Below are 16,424 nucleotides of genomic sequence, written 5' to 3' on the forward strand. Positions count from 1 at the left end.
CATGAGCATGGGGTTTAGAAATTGTTCATACCAACTGCTAAAGGTACTGTTCTGTAATTCAAATCTAGGATATTCCTTAATCTCTTTATATAAAGCTAAGATTTATAAGCATCACAATTATCATCATCCAAGCACAACTTGGCTTTCTTAACTTATTTATTTAATCAGTTGCCCCTCTGCTCAAAGGCACCAGCAAAGAGGGACAGTTTGAGAAAATATTGCAAATGCAGTATGATATACAATTCTGCACTTATACAATCCTACGGTGCAGTGTGAGACAAGCAGAACAAGAATAAATGTAAAATGCTGAATTTTGAGTAACTGTACTTACGCACCCAAACTCACATATATGCTTGCTAAATGTGATCTAGTTTATAAAAGAGCAAGATAAGACTCAGGTACTGTGCCTGCTGCTTATCTTACTGAAATCATTTATTACTGTTATTTTTTTTTTTATTGTAAGAGACTATGCAGTTACCAAAACTACCATGGTATACTCTAGGGTATCCTGACCTTACAGAATCTCAACCATGCATTTAATTATATGCCTATATGCTAAAAACTACATTAATTAGAATTATACATACCAAAGTGACAACATAATCCTTTTTCATGTATGAATAAAAGCAACAAATCAAGTAATACACTGAACTCTGGCTTACCGCATCTGTGACATCTATCTCATACACTTTCTTGAATGTCTCACGCTCAAAAAAGAGAAGTTTTCCATTTCCAACTCCTTTCTTAACAGAAGTACCAGTAACAAGTAGTTTATCATCTGGGCTGAAACAGCAGTCGGTCCTGTTGAAAATAAAGTATAGAACAGATGAATTGGTTTCCTTGAAATCTTATTTATGTATTATGTCAAGCTCTGTGTTAAACCCTTAATTATGTATGACAACTAAAATCACAGCTGTGTTCCAATATGCAAAATTGGCAAAACCAACAAAATGAGACGTCTCGAAAAGATTTCAGTACTGGAAAGGGGGTAAGGTCTAGCGTACTACAACAATCAGTTTCAAAATCTGGCTATCATTATTTAGTAAATAAGTAGGTCAAAATATCCATTTTCAACATCATACTCATCCATTTTACATAACAATGTGAACTTGTAAACAGGACTATTTTTCAATATTGTTTCCCTTCTATTCTTTCAAAGCAAGAAACAAATGTTCCGAAATGTCAAAGTCCACTCTCAAGACTAAATAGTGCTTTCTTTTTACATTCTTCAAAATTAATCTCATACTTTGAGATAAGTGCTGTACATGAGTAAAAGCAGGGAGCAAAAACAGCATGTGAAAATCAATTTGCATTACAAGCTTAAAGAGCTCTAGCACAGTAACCCTAGCGTACTGTGGAGATGTAATTCTGACTTCCTGAAAAATGCAAGCTGGAAGCCAGTCTTCCTCTCCCAATGTCAATTCCCTTGTCTAGTTGGCTTTAAAGATGTAGCACAGATGTAGCACAGATTTTGAACCCAGGATGCAAGTTCAATGGCAAACCATAGTTAAGATCAACAAGGGAAAAGGAGAGGGCAGACTCATGAAGCTGTTTCTTAACTTGCAGGTCAGCTTTGGAAGGAGTGAGAGGTGGGTCTACACTGGACCTAATACAGTGGTACCTTGGTTCTCAAACGCCTTGGTACTCAAACCACTTGGAACCCAAACCCTGCAAACCCAGCAATAAGTATTCTGGTTTGTGAACTTTTTCAGAAACCAAACGTGCTCCGTTTTGAGTGCCATACTACCATTTTGAGTGTTACACTTCCATTTTGAGTGTTACACTGAGGTCTGTCTGTTTTTGCTATTTATTTTGTGTTTTTGCAGCTTTTTTGTTTTGTTTTTGTGACTGTGTGGAACCCATTCAGCTCCTGATTGATTGATTTGTGACTGCAGTACATTGTTTATTGCTTTCATTTTATGGATCACTGTTCTCGTTAGATAGTAAAATTCATGTTAAATTGCTGTTTTAGGGGTTGTTTTTAAAAGTCTGGAACGGATTAATCCATTTTGCATTATTTTCTATGGGAAGGTGCGCCTTGGTTTTGGAATGCTTTGGTTTTGGAATGGACTTCTGGAACGGATTAAGTTTGAGAACCAAGGTACCACTGTATCATGCACACATACATATATTTTAGTTTTCCCATTTTACAACCTTTAGCAATGAATATAAATCTACACAAAACACAGAATGTTTTACACTGCTTCCCTCCCTTCCTTTCTGTGGTTTCTTATTTTTCTATCGTATTTATACTGCATATTCAAGTTCATGGTTTTTTTTTACAAATTTATCATTTAAAAATCCTTTAAATTTCTTACTGCTTGTGTTTATGTCAATCCTGCTACCTTTTTTAATAATACCATGCACTTTTACATGGACAAATGTATCCCAACCCCACCAAACCTAGGGTTTCGAGGGAGCAAATTCCATGACATACCACTACAGTAGAACTTAATAAATTAAGAGGAGAATATCAGCAAGAGGAGCAAAATCTGCTCAGTAGGACAGATTCTCTGGAGTGATTTCTAATTTCTAGGGTACATTAAGGGGACATTGGGAAGGGGGGAGAGGAAGGAGAAGTCCACTATCTCAAGGCACAAACAATTAATAGAATGTGACATCAGTATTAGGAATAAGAGCAAGGGGGAAATCAAAGGCCTTAACATTTCTGGGTACCATCAGTCGGAGGTCTAGAAAAATGTCAGACATTCTAAGTAGTAGTGCCCCCTTTTAAACCTGTCAACATGAGAAATAAAGCCGAATGACGGGAGGGAGGGAAGTCACAGCTTGGCAGAGCGAAAAGAACTGAGATGGTGAATTTAAGATGGAATGTAATTAGTTTTTCTTTTTGTTGTTGTTGCTGTTTTTTGTTTATTTGGAAAATGTAATAACAATTACTTTAAAAAAATTAAAAAAATAAACCTGTCAACATGAGCTGTCCTTCCTAACTGGACAAGCCTTGTGATGGTTCAAAATGTGGTCACATCACAACTTCCTACTCAAGTTTTTTTTGGTGAGCTGGGCACACATTGAGTAGAATCTATTCAACAAGACTGGTTCAACAAGAAGCTGTACTTCACTGAATCAATCTTCACTGACACCAGCATGTAATTCCTTGTATCTTAAATCAAAAAGGTACTTACATTGGGAAGAAGCTAGGTAGACCAACAACTGAATTCAGAGGTGTTTTAAACTTCCTGATGTCCCACGTTTTTAAAGTATCATCACCTATGAAATATAAAATGCAGACTTAATAAGCAATGATGAAGAAAAACACTCTGTTTCTTTGCTATAATACTACAAAGGCCAATGTAGTATTATAGCAATGTAGACTGCCCCACCAATCTTTCTAATGGTTTTCTCCCAAACTTTTAGAGGAATGGTGTTCTTTATTTCTCTCTACCCTCTGCAAAGAGAGAGAGAGAGAGATCAATAAAAGGAAAAACAACCTTTTAAAAAATCAATTTATCAAAAATTGCCAAACAACAGACATTTATTTGTTCAAGGCAAGCGAGGAAGTTGGAGTTTTGAATTCTTTTCAGCAAAAAGTATTGCTGATTTCTTACTATCCACACTGGGTTATGTGTCAGTCCAGGCATACTGGGAAACCACAGCTTCCTGTTGCAAGCTCAAGCAATATAGAGCTGTGGGTTCTAGAACTTCCCTGCCCCTCCTCTTTCGTATCTATGGTTAGGGGACCGAATATGTATGCTTTCACTTTAAAATTAAATTTAAAGTGAAAGATTTAAAGATTTCCTGGTGGTTTGTTTAAACAATGGTTGATGAGAAAAATACCAGGTTCAAACCATAATTTCAGAGCCTGGTTTGTTCTTAAAGAACCTGCAGTTTTGACTTCAGACATCTCAAAGACTGTAATTAGTTTAAAAATGAAAGCAGAAGCTTTCAAACTCCTCCTAGCAGGCACAGAAGAAAAAAGGGGAAGAGAATCATGTGAGCCTAGAATTTTTACTTATAATGGGAAAACCATGGTTTCCCATTATGTCTGAACCAAGTCACAGACCCTCTCCAAATTCTCTATTCTGCTGGGCAGTTCTTCAATGCCGTTAATTCTGAGGTCCCCTGGCTAATGACACAATGGAAGACTGACAGGATCTCTCACAGGAGTACAGAGAAATTTTGAATTGCTGGTGAACTTATTGTATTTTCAGGAGGCATATAGAAACAATAGCTTTTTAAAAAGCTAAATGAATTAAGCCTTAAATATCTGAAAGGCCACTTCAGATATTAATATTAGCCGGGGGGGGGGTCCCTTTCGGAAGTTGAACTGGATTTGACCCAAGGGTGGGCATTCTCTGTGGTGGCCCTAAGCTGTTGAATTCTTTCTGCTCCTTCATTATGTCATAGGCTGCAGGCACAACCTTTTACCCTGACCTTGGACACCTGAGACATATATTTTAAGACCTATTCACTTGACTGGGACGCAGGTGGCACTGTAGTCTAAACCACTGAGCCTCTTGGGCTTGCTGATCAGAAGGTCGGCGGTTTGAATCACTGCTATGGGGTGAGCTCCCGTTGCTCTGTCCCAGCTCCTGCCAGCCTGGCAGTTCAAAAGCACAACAGTGCTAGGAAATAGATACCGCTGCGGCAGGAAGATAAACGGTGTTTCCGTGCGCTCTGGCACTTGTCACGGTCCTCCATGCACCAGTAGCAGTTTAGTCATGCTGGCCACATGACCTGGAAAACTGTCTGTGGACAAACACTGGCTCCCTCGGCCTGAAAGCAAGATGAGCGCTGCAACCCCATAGTTGCCTTTGACTGGACTTAACCACCCAGGGGTCATTTACCTTTATTCTCTTGACTCCAGACAAAAAAGTGTCACTTTTGGGGGTTTCCCAAGAATATGTTGAGGACACAGCTATTAAGAGCACATAATTGTCGAGTGGGACTCTATCTCAATCAGTAGCAATCCTAAATCCAGGACAGCTGAGTCATTGCTCAGGTTAGGATTTCTTGCTAGCGGAGGCCCTACAGTGCCCTCAGAGTTTGGGCCACTATCTGAGTATGACAGAATAACAACATGTTAACTTATGTCTTCGGATACAATCCTAATAGCAATTCGGGTTACGATTTCTAACTGCATCCCACATTGCAACATAAAAGCTAAGTAATTCAGCTTTAAAAAAATGTTTGCAGCACAACAGCCTATCTGGCAACTGTTCAAATATGCTCCTCAGAGTAACAAACTGCAATCAAGGCTTCTTTGGCCTTGGCGGACTAAACCTTGACACAATCATCTCTCTGGAGGACTTACGGGACGGCTGTTACTAACATTTAACAAATATGTTAGGAAAAGCTTCTTTGTTCTGCATCACATCAAACTGTATATTTTGTTGATCGCGTGTAAACCACTCCGGGAGCCATTTTGGCAGAAGAGTGGGATGCAAACGCTCTAAATTAATAAACAGTAAAAACTACCAGCCAGGGCTATGGCCATGATACATCATCTTACTTTTAATGTAAAGCGACAAGACGTGTAAACTTTGTGAATTTCTATCATGTCAGCAGGAAGACAGGACACCTCACAATTAATCCAGCCTCGCTTTTTTATGATCAAGCTACTCATTCATTACTTTTATTACTGTGCTGCAAAAAAAACATATCCAAAGATGCTTTCTAAGACCTATTTTCAGGGTCAGAAGTGGATCTTTAAACATCACTTTCTTGCATTTCTGTCAAGTTACAAGCTTACTCTCAATGGTAATGAAACTGGGAACATTCATAAGCAATTCTTCTGTTGTTCCTTCTCCCTTGTGTCTGCAGCTGAGCCCTGTCTCAGTTCTCTCATATTCGACAGGCAAACTGCATCGCAGACCAAGGAATATAATCAGGGTTTCACTGCAAGTTCCTATTCCCCCAAACATGATCTCCTCTTTGATCCCTTGCATTTGGGCAGGTGCACTAATCTAAGACTGACTGCTGAATACACATCTGCTTTTGCTGGTAAGGGTCCAGAGCAATACTTACATTACAAAAAGCACAAATGCTCTCTCTCTCTCTCTCTCTCTTTAGTACATATTAAATATGACTACAATTACGCTTACCTATCTGAGACACCGTGCTTTTTAAAGCAGCTTTGGAACTTGCTCACTAAACACCCAATTTCAAAATGATTTTAGATCAAAGCATAACATCTGGGTTAGATCCTAATTTATTTATGAACAGCCACCTGGCTACCTATGACATTCTGGGGATGGTTGACGATCGCACCATGGGGGTTTGGAGGGGGGCGGGAATCAACAGAGGTGAAATAAAACAGTCACAATTCTTTAGAAACTATTAATGCAAAATTTGACAGGATGTCCGCGAAAGTAACTTAATTCGGCACACACTATCTTCAAGATGAATTATGAGCACTGAAGTGTGTGTAATCAGAAACATGGGGTTGCTGCTGAAAATGGCAGCTTGGAGTAGTCTGCCATACCTCAGTCCGTAACAAATACAGTGGTACCTCGGGTTACAGGCACTTCAGGTTACAGACGCTTCAGGTTACAGACTCCGCTAACCCAGAATAAGAACTTTGCTTCAGGATGAGAACAGAAATCGCGCGGCGGCGGCTCAGCGGCAGCGGGAGGCCCCATTAGCTAAAGTGGTACCTCAGGTTAAGAACAGTTTCAGGTTAAGAACGGACCTCCAGAACGAATTAAGTTCTTAACCCGAGGTACCACTCTAGTTAAACTTTGCTCACATCCTGACACCAGACTACACCAGTGCTGCTGGGAAAAGGTTCATCATAATGACATCTGGACATGAATTTCAAGTTCAAGTACTTACAAGCGTGGGGAAGGAGGAATTTAACATGGGTCTTTTGTTTTGGTTGTACCCTGTGTTTCTGGTAACATGTAGTTCTGCCAGGACCAACATCAGCTTGCTTTGGTACCTGTTAAGGGCCACACAACTGTAAAGGACTCACTGATGACCCCTGGACCTCCTCCACCACCACTTTGCTGTTTCTGCACGGTTACCTGCCCTTTCTTAGCATGCAAACAGTGATAAGATTGAGGAGATGGAGTACCGGCTTTGTGCTCTCCCTCTTATAGTTGTGAGGACCGGGCCCAGGGGGAAAAGACAAATGAATGAGAAATGGTGAACAAGATCCCACCAAAATCTGCAAGTAGCACCAAGTTCTGCTGCATGAGTTGAGCACAAACTTTAGCCTCATTTGTATTCAGCAGCACACATGGAAGGAAATACGGTCACTTACCTCCCCGACTGGCAAGAACTGTGCCATCATAGGAAAATGTCAAGCATGAAGTGTCACTGCCTGGAGCATGTGCCTGCCTGCAGTGGAACTTGGTATGAACCTGTTTGTGAAGAAAATAAAATATTAAAAAGCTTTGCTACTTTTAGACACTACACACCTGGTTCCTTCAGAACATCAAATGCCCTTTATTGCACATGCTGGATTAAAAAAAACAGCCGAGCAATGTAAAAATCTTGGGTGAGACGGGTGAGCAGAGCTACAGCTGACGTCCATCAATACTTGTCCCACACCTTTTATGTACTTTTAAATATATTTGGTGTGGGAAGAAGTTGTAACATTTCCAATTATTTAGCTTTCCAGTCCAGAAAAAAGTAATGCAACCGAGTGATATTAATACCCGGATATCACTCCCTTTTATGTGAGTTAAAGGCGAGTATGCATGACTAGATACAAAAACACTTTTTTAAAAAATCAAGAGACAGCATTCTCATCCTTCCTACACCAGGTTTATAAGATTTAAGATGACAAAATATATCATCTGTCTTTTTGGATGTATCTTGAAAGCAGCAAAAGATGGGGAAAATTCACATGCCAAACCAAGACCTGCCAAAAAGCCTGGGTTAAAGATTTAGAACAAATACTTTTGAGTTTGAATGCCATTTGGCTTCAGCAGTATGCAACTTGGGGAATACTTCCTTTGTCTTGAAAAATTATGTTCTCCTAAGCAGTACTAAAATATATTTCAAACAATAAGTCTCCTACTAATTAAAAGGTGAACTATTCATTTACAAACTCATTTTTACTAGACTTCTCATTTAGAAAGGTCTCTGAATTTTTATTTAAGAATAATCCCAAACACTTAAATTGAGTTATTAAGAGAGTTAAGATGATCATAGCTTGGCTTATTCGTGTTAAGTTTTTTGGCTGCAGATGCTTTCTTCGCAGTGGGAGCAAGCAAACTTAAAAAGTCTTGCATTAACTGTAGTTTCCCATCTCATCTAAACTGGAAAACCATGGTTAACAGCTTTGGAATAAGTCACAACTTTCAGTTAACAACAAACCATGGTTTAACATCTTGACCACATGGAAGCCCAAATTATCTCATATGCTGCTGGGAGAACTTGAGACAGGCCCATATAGGCTGCACTGTGTGGGATAGAAATACGATAAATTAAAATGAATGATTGTTATTAGTTATCATTGTATAATGGGTGATGCTGCAAAGGAATAATTGGGAGCCTAAACACGTGTTCCCCATTGCAGAGCTTGTTTCTGGCACTACAGCGGTACCTTGGTTTAAGAACAGTCCAGTTTGAGAACGATTTGGTTTACAAACTCTGCAAAACCGGAAATGAGAACTTTACCTTGGTTTAAGAACAGAATCCGAACGGTGGAAGGGCACCAGCAGTGGGAGGCCTCCTTAGGGAAAGCATGCCTCGGTTTAAGAATGGTTTTGGTTTAAGAATGGACTTCCAGAACGGATTAAGTTCATAAAGCAAGGTACCACTGTATTTAAATTTTGTATCAAATGCAGGTCCCATTGGATTGGTATCTCTTGGAAGTTCCCAATCCTAGCAGGAACTGCAGTGTAGTCCATACCTGCCAAAAGCAGAGCTTGAGGACAGGGCCAACCAGCTGTCTGATGGTGACTCTAAGCCACACTAGAATCAGCAGGGATCCTTTCTTTTTCCAGAGCAGCTTGAATGCAAGCTGCAATGCAAAGGGGGAAATGGCTCGTGTGATCTGCCCATCAGCTGAAGTGGTCTGCCAGGGGTGAGGCATCCAGATCCCAGCCCACCAGGTTGAAAAGGTTCTGCACTCCTGTTTTAATGTGAAAATGCAGCTGCCGAGGTTGTGAGTGCTTCGCTGCCCCCCTACTCCTGCAGTTGCCAGGAACAGGCCATGGTCTGGCTTAGCATTCTGTCCAAATCCAGTCTCCTGGCTAGTTTCTCTCCAAATGCTGGGCCTGACTGTGGCTTGTTTCCCAGCAGAGCAGCAGAGGAGAAGTGAAGTGCCTGAGAGGTTGACCAGCATGCACCAGCATTCATATGAAGCCATAGTTTAGTGTTCACAGCAGTGATTCCCAAAGCGTGGTACGTGTACCCCTGGGTATGTGAAAAGGTTTCAAAGGCTAGAGGGCAGAATTTGTTCTTGTCTAGATAAAACAGTATTATTTACCCCCAAATTATATTCAACTGAGAAGGGATACGCTGGTAAGATTAAATTCTCAAAAGGGGTTCACATTTATTCTAAGTTTGGGAAACAATGGTTCATAGCAATCACATTAAACCAGTTTATTAACTATGGTTTAATGTGAAATGCAAACAGGAAAAAGGGAAACTCACGTAACATTTTGTATGACATAACTTTGTTGTTGTTGTTTAGTCGTTTAGTCGTGTCCGACTCTTCGTGACTTAGATTAACACAAACGTATTCTAGCAAACGTATCAAATGGGATAAAAAAAATAAGTGAAGGTACAGAGCAGAGGTAGTCAATGTGGTGCCCTCAATATGTTGCTTGACTACAACTCCCATCGCACTCTGCTAGAATGGTCAATAGTCAGGGATGATGGGAATTGTAGTCAAGGAACACATGGAGAACGCCATGTTGACTACCCTGATATAGAAAATCACCAGCTGAGAAGCAAGTTATCTGTAAAAGAGACAAGAGAAAATATATTACTGCCTCAAAAAGGCCATCATTTTGCAATATTTGCAAATTCATATATATATATAGGCTGACTATTGATAGTTAAGCAGGCAAAACTATTTTCTGGGAAAATGTTCTCCAAGCAGCCATGTGAAATATCATCTGTGCAGTTTTTTAAAAATGAAATCCTATGTAAAATATTTGGATGTCTTGTAAAATGTCTATATCTCAAAAAAATGCTAATGCTAATTGGCCAACATGAAACAATAAATATCATTTTAAAAAAATAGAGTTTCTGGAAAGTGTTCAACTGGCCTTCCTTTATTTTTGCACTCTACATGAAAAATATTTGCACACATAAAAGTAGCAAGTTCTCACCATTCCATCTCTAAATTATGCTTTTAATCCCCAGTTTAACCTTTTGCTTGGCCATTATTATGGAAATCCAGTCCTATGATATACTGTGGTTTAAATACTTGATATAAAATGCTTCTCATGAGCATTGCGCCACTGGGCAAGTTCAGATTAGCTTACCACATACTACATGCAGCAAATTTGGCAAGTCCATTGCCTTCCACGTCCTATCCAGTGATGAGGAGAATCTGCTCCACTGAATCAAAATCCAGAGAGTGAAGAAGTGGTTAGATTCTCATTTCTACTTGGCAGCAAAATACAATTATTTCTGCTCCCTTTATGAGTTCGGCTGGCTTGCTGTTTATGAGGAGGCCTCCCTTAGGCTTAAGGCAGGGTGGGGCAATCTTCTGAAGGCCACATGCCAGTGGTGGGTGGGGCCACAGGCAGAAATAGGTGGAGCGATGAATGTAATTTTTACCTTTTACAGTAAATTACTTTCTACACAGCGACCCAGGTGGCGCTGTGGTTAAACCACTGAGCCTAGGGCTTGCTGATCAGAAGGTCAGCGGTTCAAATCCCTGTGACGGGGTGAGCTCCTGTTGCTTGGTCCCAGCTCCTGCCAACCGAGCAGTTCGAAAGCATGTCAAAATGCAAGGAGATAAATAGGAACCGCTACAGCGGGAAGGTAAACGGCGTTTCCATGTGCTGCTCTGGTTTGCCAGAAGCGGCTTTGTCATGCTGGCCACATGACCTGGAAGCTATACGCTGGCTCCCTCGGCCAATAATGCGAGATGAGCGCGCAACCCCAGAGTCGGTCACTTCTCTTCGCTTCTCTGGCCTCCATCCAGACCAGTGAGAGGCATTAGCAGAGTTCAAGGACATATTCTAGCCAGGCCAAAACACTCAAGGAAGATGGAAAGGCATGCCAGTAAGGGGTGTGGCCTGGGAAGAGGGGGTGTGGCCTTGAAAGAGTTCCAAGAGCCAGGTAGAGAAGTCTGGACGGCCACATTAGTGAGGTTCCCCACTCCTGGCTTCACCTACAGCTCAGTTCTCCAACCAGTGTTTCACATTCTTCCTTCCTTCCTGCTGGTCCAAGGACCTGGCTCCTGTGTCTGCCAGCCTTGGCGAATTAAGGACCTAATGTCATGAGCCTATGTCCATGCTGCATTTAAGCATACATGGGCTATACATACATGGATACCATACATTTAACTCTGTATCTAAGGGAAAGAATAACTTGCTTCTAGAAAGAGTTCTTCCGTGAGTGTATCTGGTTTCAGTCTGCGTAGCATCACTACAAGTCATATGTTAAATAAAAGACAGCTGGAAAACACTCTGTCCTTCCACCTCTCTGCCTAGAATCAACATCTGCTGAAAAGCAAGCTTCATTGTAGTAGCTACATGGTGGGGGGGAAATGCTTCCCAATTTTTCTGCTTTGTTATATTTAGCAAAAGGGGGGCACATGAAGGCATAGTTACACAAGGAAAGAGTTTTGTTTCTGCTACTGTAGTTTGATGAGTAACTAGAATATATGAGCATTCAGAAATAATTCATTTTATAGCAAAAACAATTACTTCTCTGGAAAGATCCTTAATCATCGGTTCTAGGACACCACTATTTTCAAAAGATTATTTTGGAAAAAGTTTACAATATAAAAAACCTCAGATGTCATCATATAATATCACATCGTATATAAAATCATACATAGCTTTACTCATCATACTGACAACCGGTGTAGTGTATTAGTTAAGAGTAAAGGTAAAGGTAAAGGGGCCCTTGACCATCAGGTCCAGTCATGTCCGACTCTGGGGTTGCGGCGCTCATCTTGCTCTATAGGCCGAGGGAGCCGGCGTTTGTCCGCAGACAGCTTCCGGGTCATGTGGCCAGCATGACTAAACTGCTTCTGGCGAACCAGAGCAGCACACGGAAACGCTGTTTACCTTCTCGCCGGAGCGGTCCCTATTTATCTACTTGCACTTTGATGTGCTTTCGAACTGCTAGGTAGGCAGGAGCTGGGACCGAGCAACGGGAGCTCACCCCGTTGCAGGGATTCGAACCGCCAACCTTCTGATCAGCAAGCCCTAGACTCTGTGGTTTTTAACCCACAGCGCCACCTGGGTCCCTAGTTAAGAGTACTGGACTCAAAGTCCCACTCAGCCAAGCAGCTCATTGCCTCTCATCTGAACCTCTCTCACAGGACTGAGAGGGACATGTGGGATGTGCTGGTCCTTTTACTGATGTACAAACTGAGATAGCGGATAAAACACCTTGTGGTCTCTTCCACTCCCCCCCCCCAAAAAAAGGAACTAGCAAACGAACCGACTGATGTAGCAAATCTGGGATGGGGGAACCTGTGGCTCTCCAGATGTGAACTACAACTCCCACCAACCCCAGCCAGCATGGCCACTGGTCAGGGGTGATGGGAGCTGCTGTTCAACAACATATGGAGAGCCATAGGCTCCTCGTCCCTGCTGTAAATCAATATTCAGGAAATAGACAAATCAAGCCATGTCATTTTCTCCTCTTGTAGCACTAAGCTAAATTCTCTATAATTTGCTTGCTTTTGGGTTAAATACCTTCTAATCTAAATTATAAAAGTTCAAACAATCTGAGGCATACAACTAAAAAAAATGTTTTAAAAACTCCTTAAAACAAAATGCAAGCCCAACAACTTCATCAGAATATGTTAAGAGCTGTTATTTTGAAACATCAATTTTTATAGGCCACCGTTTGCAGCAAAATCTGGAAACGATACTGTACATTCCACCTCAGCTCTCAGGGAATGTTTCTCGTTATTGTGTGAAAAAAACAAAAAGTGTGAACCTAAAACTGTTATCAACAGTCCAAATGCCAAAGTCATTATTCCCAGTTCTTGAGTTTCTATGTAGCAGAGGTCTCAGCTACTTTATTTATATGCTATTTTACAAACATGCCTCTGTTTGGGTTGGTGTTGAACACGGTCACGCTCTGTGTATTCTCTCAGAATCACATCAGCTGCTGCCTTAAAGCAGGGCTAACCCACAGCTTTTTGTTACCCTAAGCCAGTGATGGCCAGACTTGGCCCTCCAGCTGTTTTGGGACTACAGTTCCTATCATATAATCATAGAATCATAGAATCATAGAGTTGGAAGAGACCACAAGGGCCATCCAGTCCAACCCCCTGCCAAGCAGGAAACACCATCAAAGCATTCCTGACAGATGGCTGTCAAGCCTCTGCTTAAAGACCTCCAAAGAAGGAGACTCCACCGCACTCCTTGGCAGCAAATTCCACTGCCGAACAGCCCTGACCACTGGTCCTGTTAGCTAGGGATGATGGGAGTTGTAGTCCAGAAACAGCTGGAGGGCAAAGTTTGGCCATCACTGCCTTAAGCAAATTTTAAAAATTGCTGCAAAACCCCCCTCCCGTACTGTACTACACACTGAGTAGTATAACAAAAGCCCATTCAAGATCAAGAGGTGACCCAAATCTTATTTGTCTTATTTGCACTGGTAATGCTAATCGCCTTCCTTTGCAACTGTGGCCAGTGTGGAGCAGCTGTATCTCAGTCGCATCTCCTGGAATCCGAGGCAGATTGCTCAGCGGATGAGCTGCCAAGCAGCCTCTGTGCATAAATGCACAGTGCTCTCCCTAAGACAGGGGTCAGCAAACTTTTTCAGCAGGACCAGACTATAATATATATATATATATTTTGGGGGGGGATGAACCAATTCCTGTGCCCCACAAATAACCCAGAGATGCATTTTTTTGAAAGGGGCTCATTCAACTTATGTAAAAACACACTGATTTCCGGACCGTCTGCGGGCCGGATTTAGAAGGCGAATGGGCCAGATCTGGCCCCCAGGCCTTAGTTTGCCGACCCATGCTCTAAGACAGGCATGTCAAGGCTGCGGCCCTCCAGATGTTTTGGCCTACAACTTCTATGATCCCTAGCTAGCAGGACCAGTGGTTGGGGAAGATGGGAACTGTAGTCCAAAACATCTGGAGGGTCGCAGGTTTGACATGCCTGCTCTAAGACATGTAGGTACAGCTGAAGTAGGCACCCCCTGGAATTTTGGCACCCCAAGTGCTTGCCCAATTTGCTTGCATGGTTGAGCCACCAATGCCTTAAAAAGATGTAGGATTTAGCAGGCCAGGTTTCTGTCTGCAATCCTTTCTCTCTCACCAAGAGTCCTAAGAACACAAGACCTCTCTGCTCACTGGGCTCAGTGCTATACAGGCGATGGCCATTTTAGGCACGTCCAACTGACGTGTGATTGCTGATGTGCAGGTCTTTTTGGACCGGGAAGATGGCAAAATGGGGTGGGGCATGCATATCCATGCTCTGCCGACATATGTGGGGGCTGGGAATGGAACTAGCTCATTCCATCAGTGCAAGGATTTTCACTTGTGCAAGAAACTCCCCCTTCCAATCCCTGTGTATGCCCCACACTCCCACCCAAAATCCTCCAATAGATTGGGGGAATCCCCAGAACAGAATGAAGGGAGGTGTGGGGAAAGCTCTGCTGCAAAAACAGAGATCATTGCGCTGATGGAACAAGATAGTTGGATACCAACCAAAACCTGCACAAACCTATCACCCAAGGACATGAAGCGCACAATGAGTTATGTTGTCAGTTTGGGAAAAATAACTGAATAACCATCTTCTTCAGTGGTTGGGTTATGGCAGGTTCCCCCCCCCCCCCCCGTGTGGGTCTAAGGTCTCACTTTCCTTTTTCTCTCTCGATCCATTTTATTCTCAAATCCAAAACAAGAGGAAGGCTGAAAAGCCAAAATATCATTCTCCCTCCCCTCTCCATGTATGAACTGGACACAGAGAGGTATAAACATTGCTTTCTTTCCCAAGGGAGGTTATTTGTAGCTGAAAACAAGGGAAAACCTGCACTGCTCTCGGATAGTGCTTAAAGAGGTCTGACTGAGTTATTTTTGTTAGAGGCGACACAGCTCAAGCTTCAGTACTGCCTCTTGTCACTGTATTAGCTAATACAAACAGTTGGATAGCACCTTAGTGTAAACTGTTTATTATATGAGAGAGAATGCATTTAGAAATAGAACAGTGTCCTTTTTAATCTTAGCCAGAGGGAGGGGCATAGGATGATCATATGGCATTATTTTCAGGCTAGGAAGTAGAGGCCGGACCAGATGTATGCAGGGGAAAAAATGTTAATATTTGCTTCTGGCATGCTGTATGCAATTTTTCAGGTTCTGTAGCAGAGGTCTGGCACACATACCTCTGGAAAAAGAAGTGTGGGATACTTGTGGATATGGAAACTTTACCTTGAGCTTGCGAGGAAAATATACTGTCTATTTGGATGCCTTTCATCTTATATTTACTCAAGAAATTTCCAGATGTAGCTAGGTACTCTTCAAAGGCCCCTATGAAACCATCAGTTTGTCATGCAAACAAAGGAAGAAGGGGTGTTTTTCCTCATTGTTAGCAATTTTGACTGCCGTAAACCTGACCAACAGTCAAACACCTTGTTAATTTACTGGATAATTTGCATTGCAAATACAGTAATAGTATTTCCAACTGGATGATGCAAGGCAAAATTCAACCTAAAGGAAAACTCAAGAAAAAAATCTGATGAAAGTATTTGAAGTATTTACGTTCCTATTTTTGTGTTACTTTATCATTAAATAAAGAAACAAAGTGGAACACAAGTGGCAGACTCATTTCTGTAAGCATTATAATATTATGGAGCCCACCAAAACTATAAACTATAAAGAGAAAGCATAATTAAAAATGCACTGTACATGTCTGTGTGCTGTCCAGTTACGACACATCTGCCACATCTACAAATTTACCACTCTTTTAAAAATCAGTTGTATATATAGGAGAGAGGTGTTTCCTTCTCGGTTTATATAGGGCAGGACAAAGGGAAGTAATTCATATGATGCACAATTAATTTGTGGAATTCACACCTATAAGATCTGGCAATGGCTACCCACTTGATAAAATAAGAGATATTTAGACAAATTCGTGGTATATCACTGGCCACATCTCATGCTGGCTATGTGGAACCTGCGGTACATCAAGGCAGCATGTCATAAAATGCCAACAGCAAGCAAGGGCTATTGCCTTCAATGCTCTGGTTTTGCGTTTCCCAGAGGCATCCGGCAGATTGCTCTCAAACTTGATGTTAGACTAGATGATCCTCTCTACATCTGAGAGGAATCGTCTTATGTTTGGTATCTGTAA

At 41.6% G+C, this 16,424-nt stretch overlaps 1 protein-coding gene across 1 annotated transcript in view; it reads right to left on the bottom strand.

Moving 5' to 3' along the window:
- Positions 1-16,424, bottom strand: part of WDR70 (WD repeat domain 70) — a 114,706-nt gene that overhangs the window by 24,488 nt on the left and 73,794 nt on the right. The window contains exons 11-13 of the mRNA XM_035100358.2: positions 7,223-7,322; positions 3,144-3,228; positions 663-801 (exon numbers count right to left, since the gene is read on the bottom strand). Of these exons, the coding sequence (XP_034956249.2) occupies positions 663-801; positions 3,144-3,228; positions 7,223-7,322 (324 nt within the window). The remainder of the gene's footprint in view (positions 1-662; positions 802-3,143; positions 3,229-7,222; positions 7,323-16,424) is intronic.

The sequence above is a fragment of the Zootoca vivipara genome, chromosome 11 (genome assembly GCF_963506605.1).
Source record: "Zootoca vivipara chromosome 11, rZooViv1.1, whole genome shotgun sequence".
NCBI classification, from domain to species: Eukaryota; Metazoa; Chordata; class Lepidosauria; order Squamata; family Lacertidae; genus Zootoca; species Zootoca vivipara.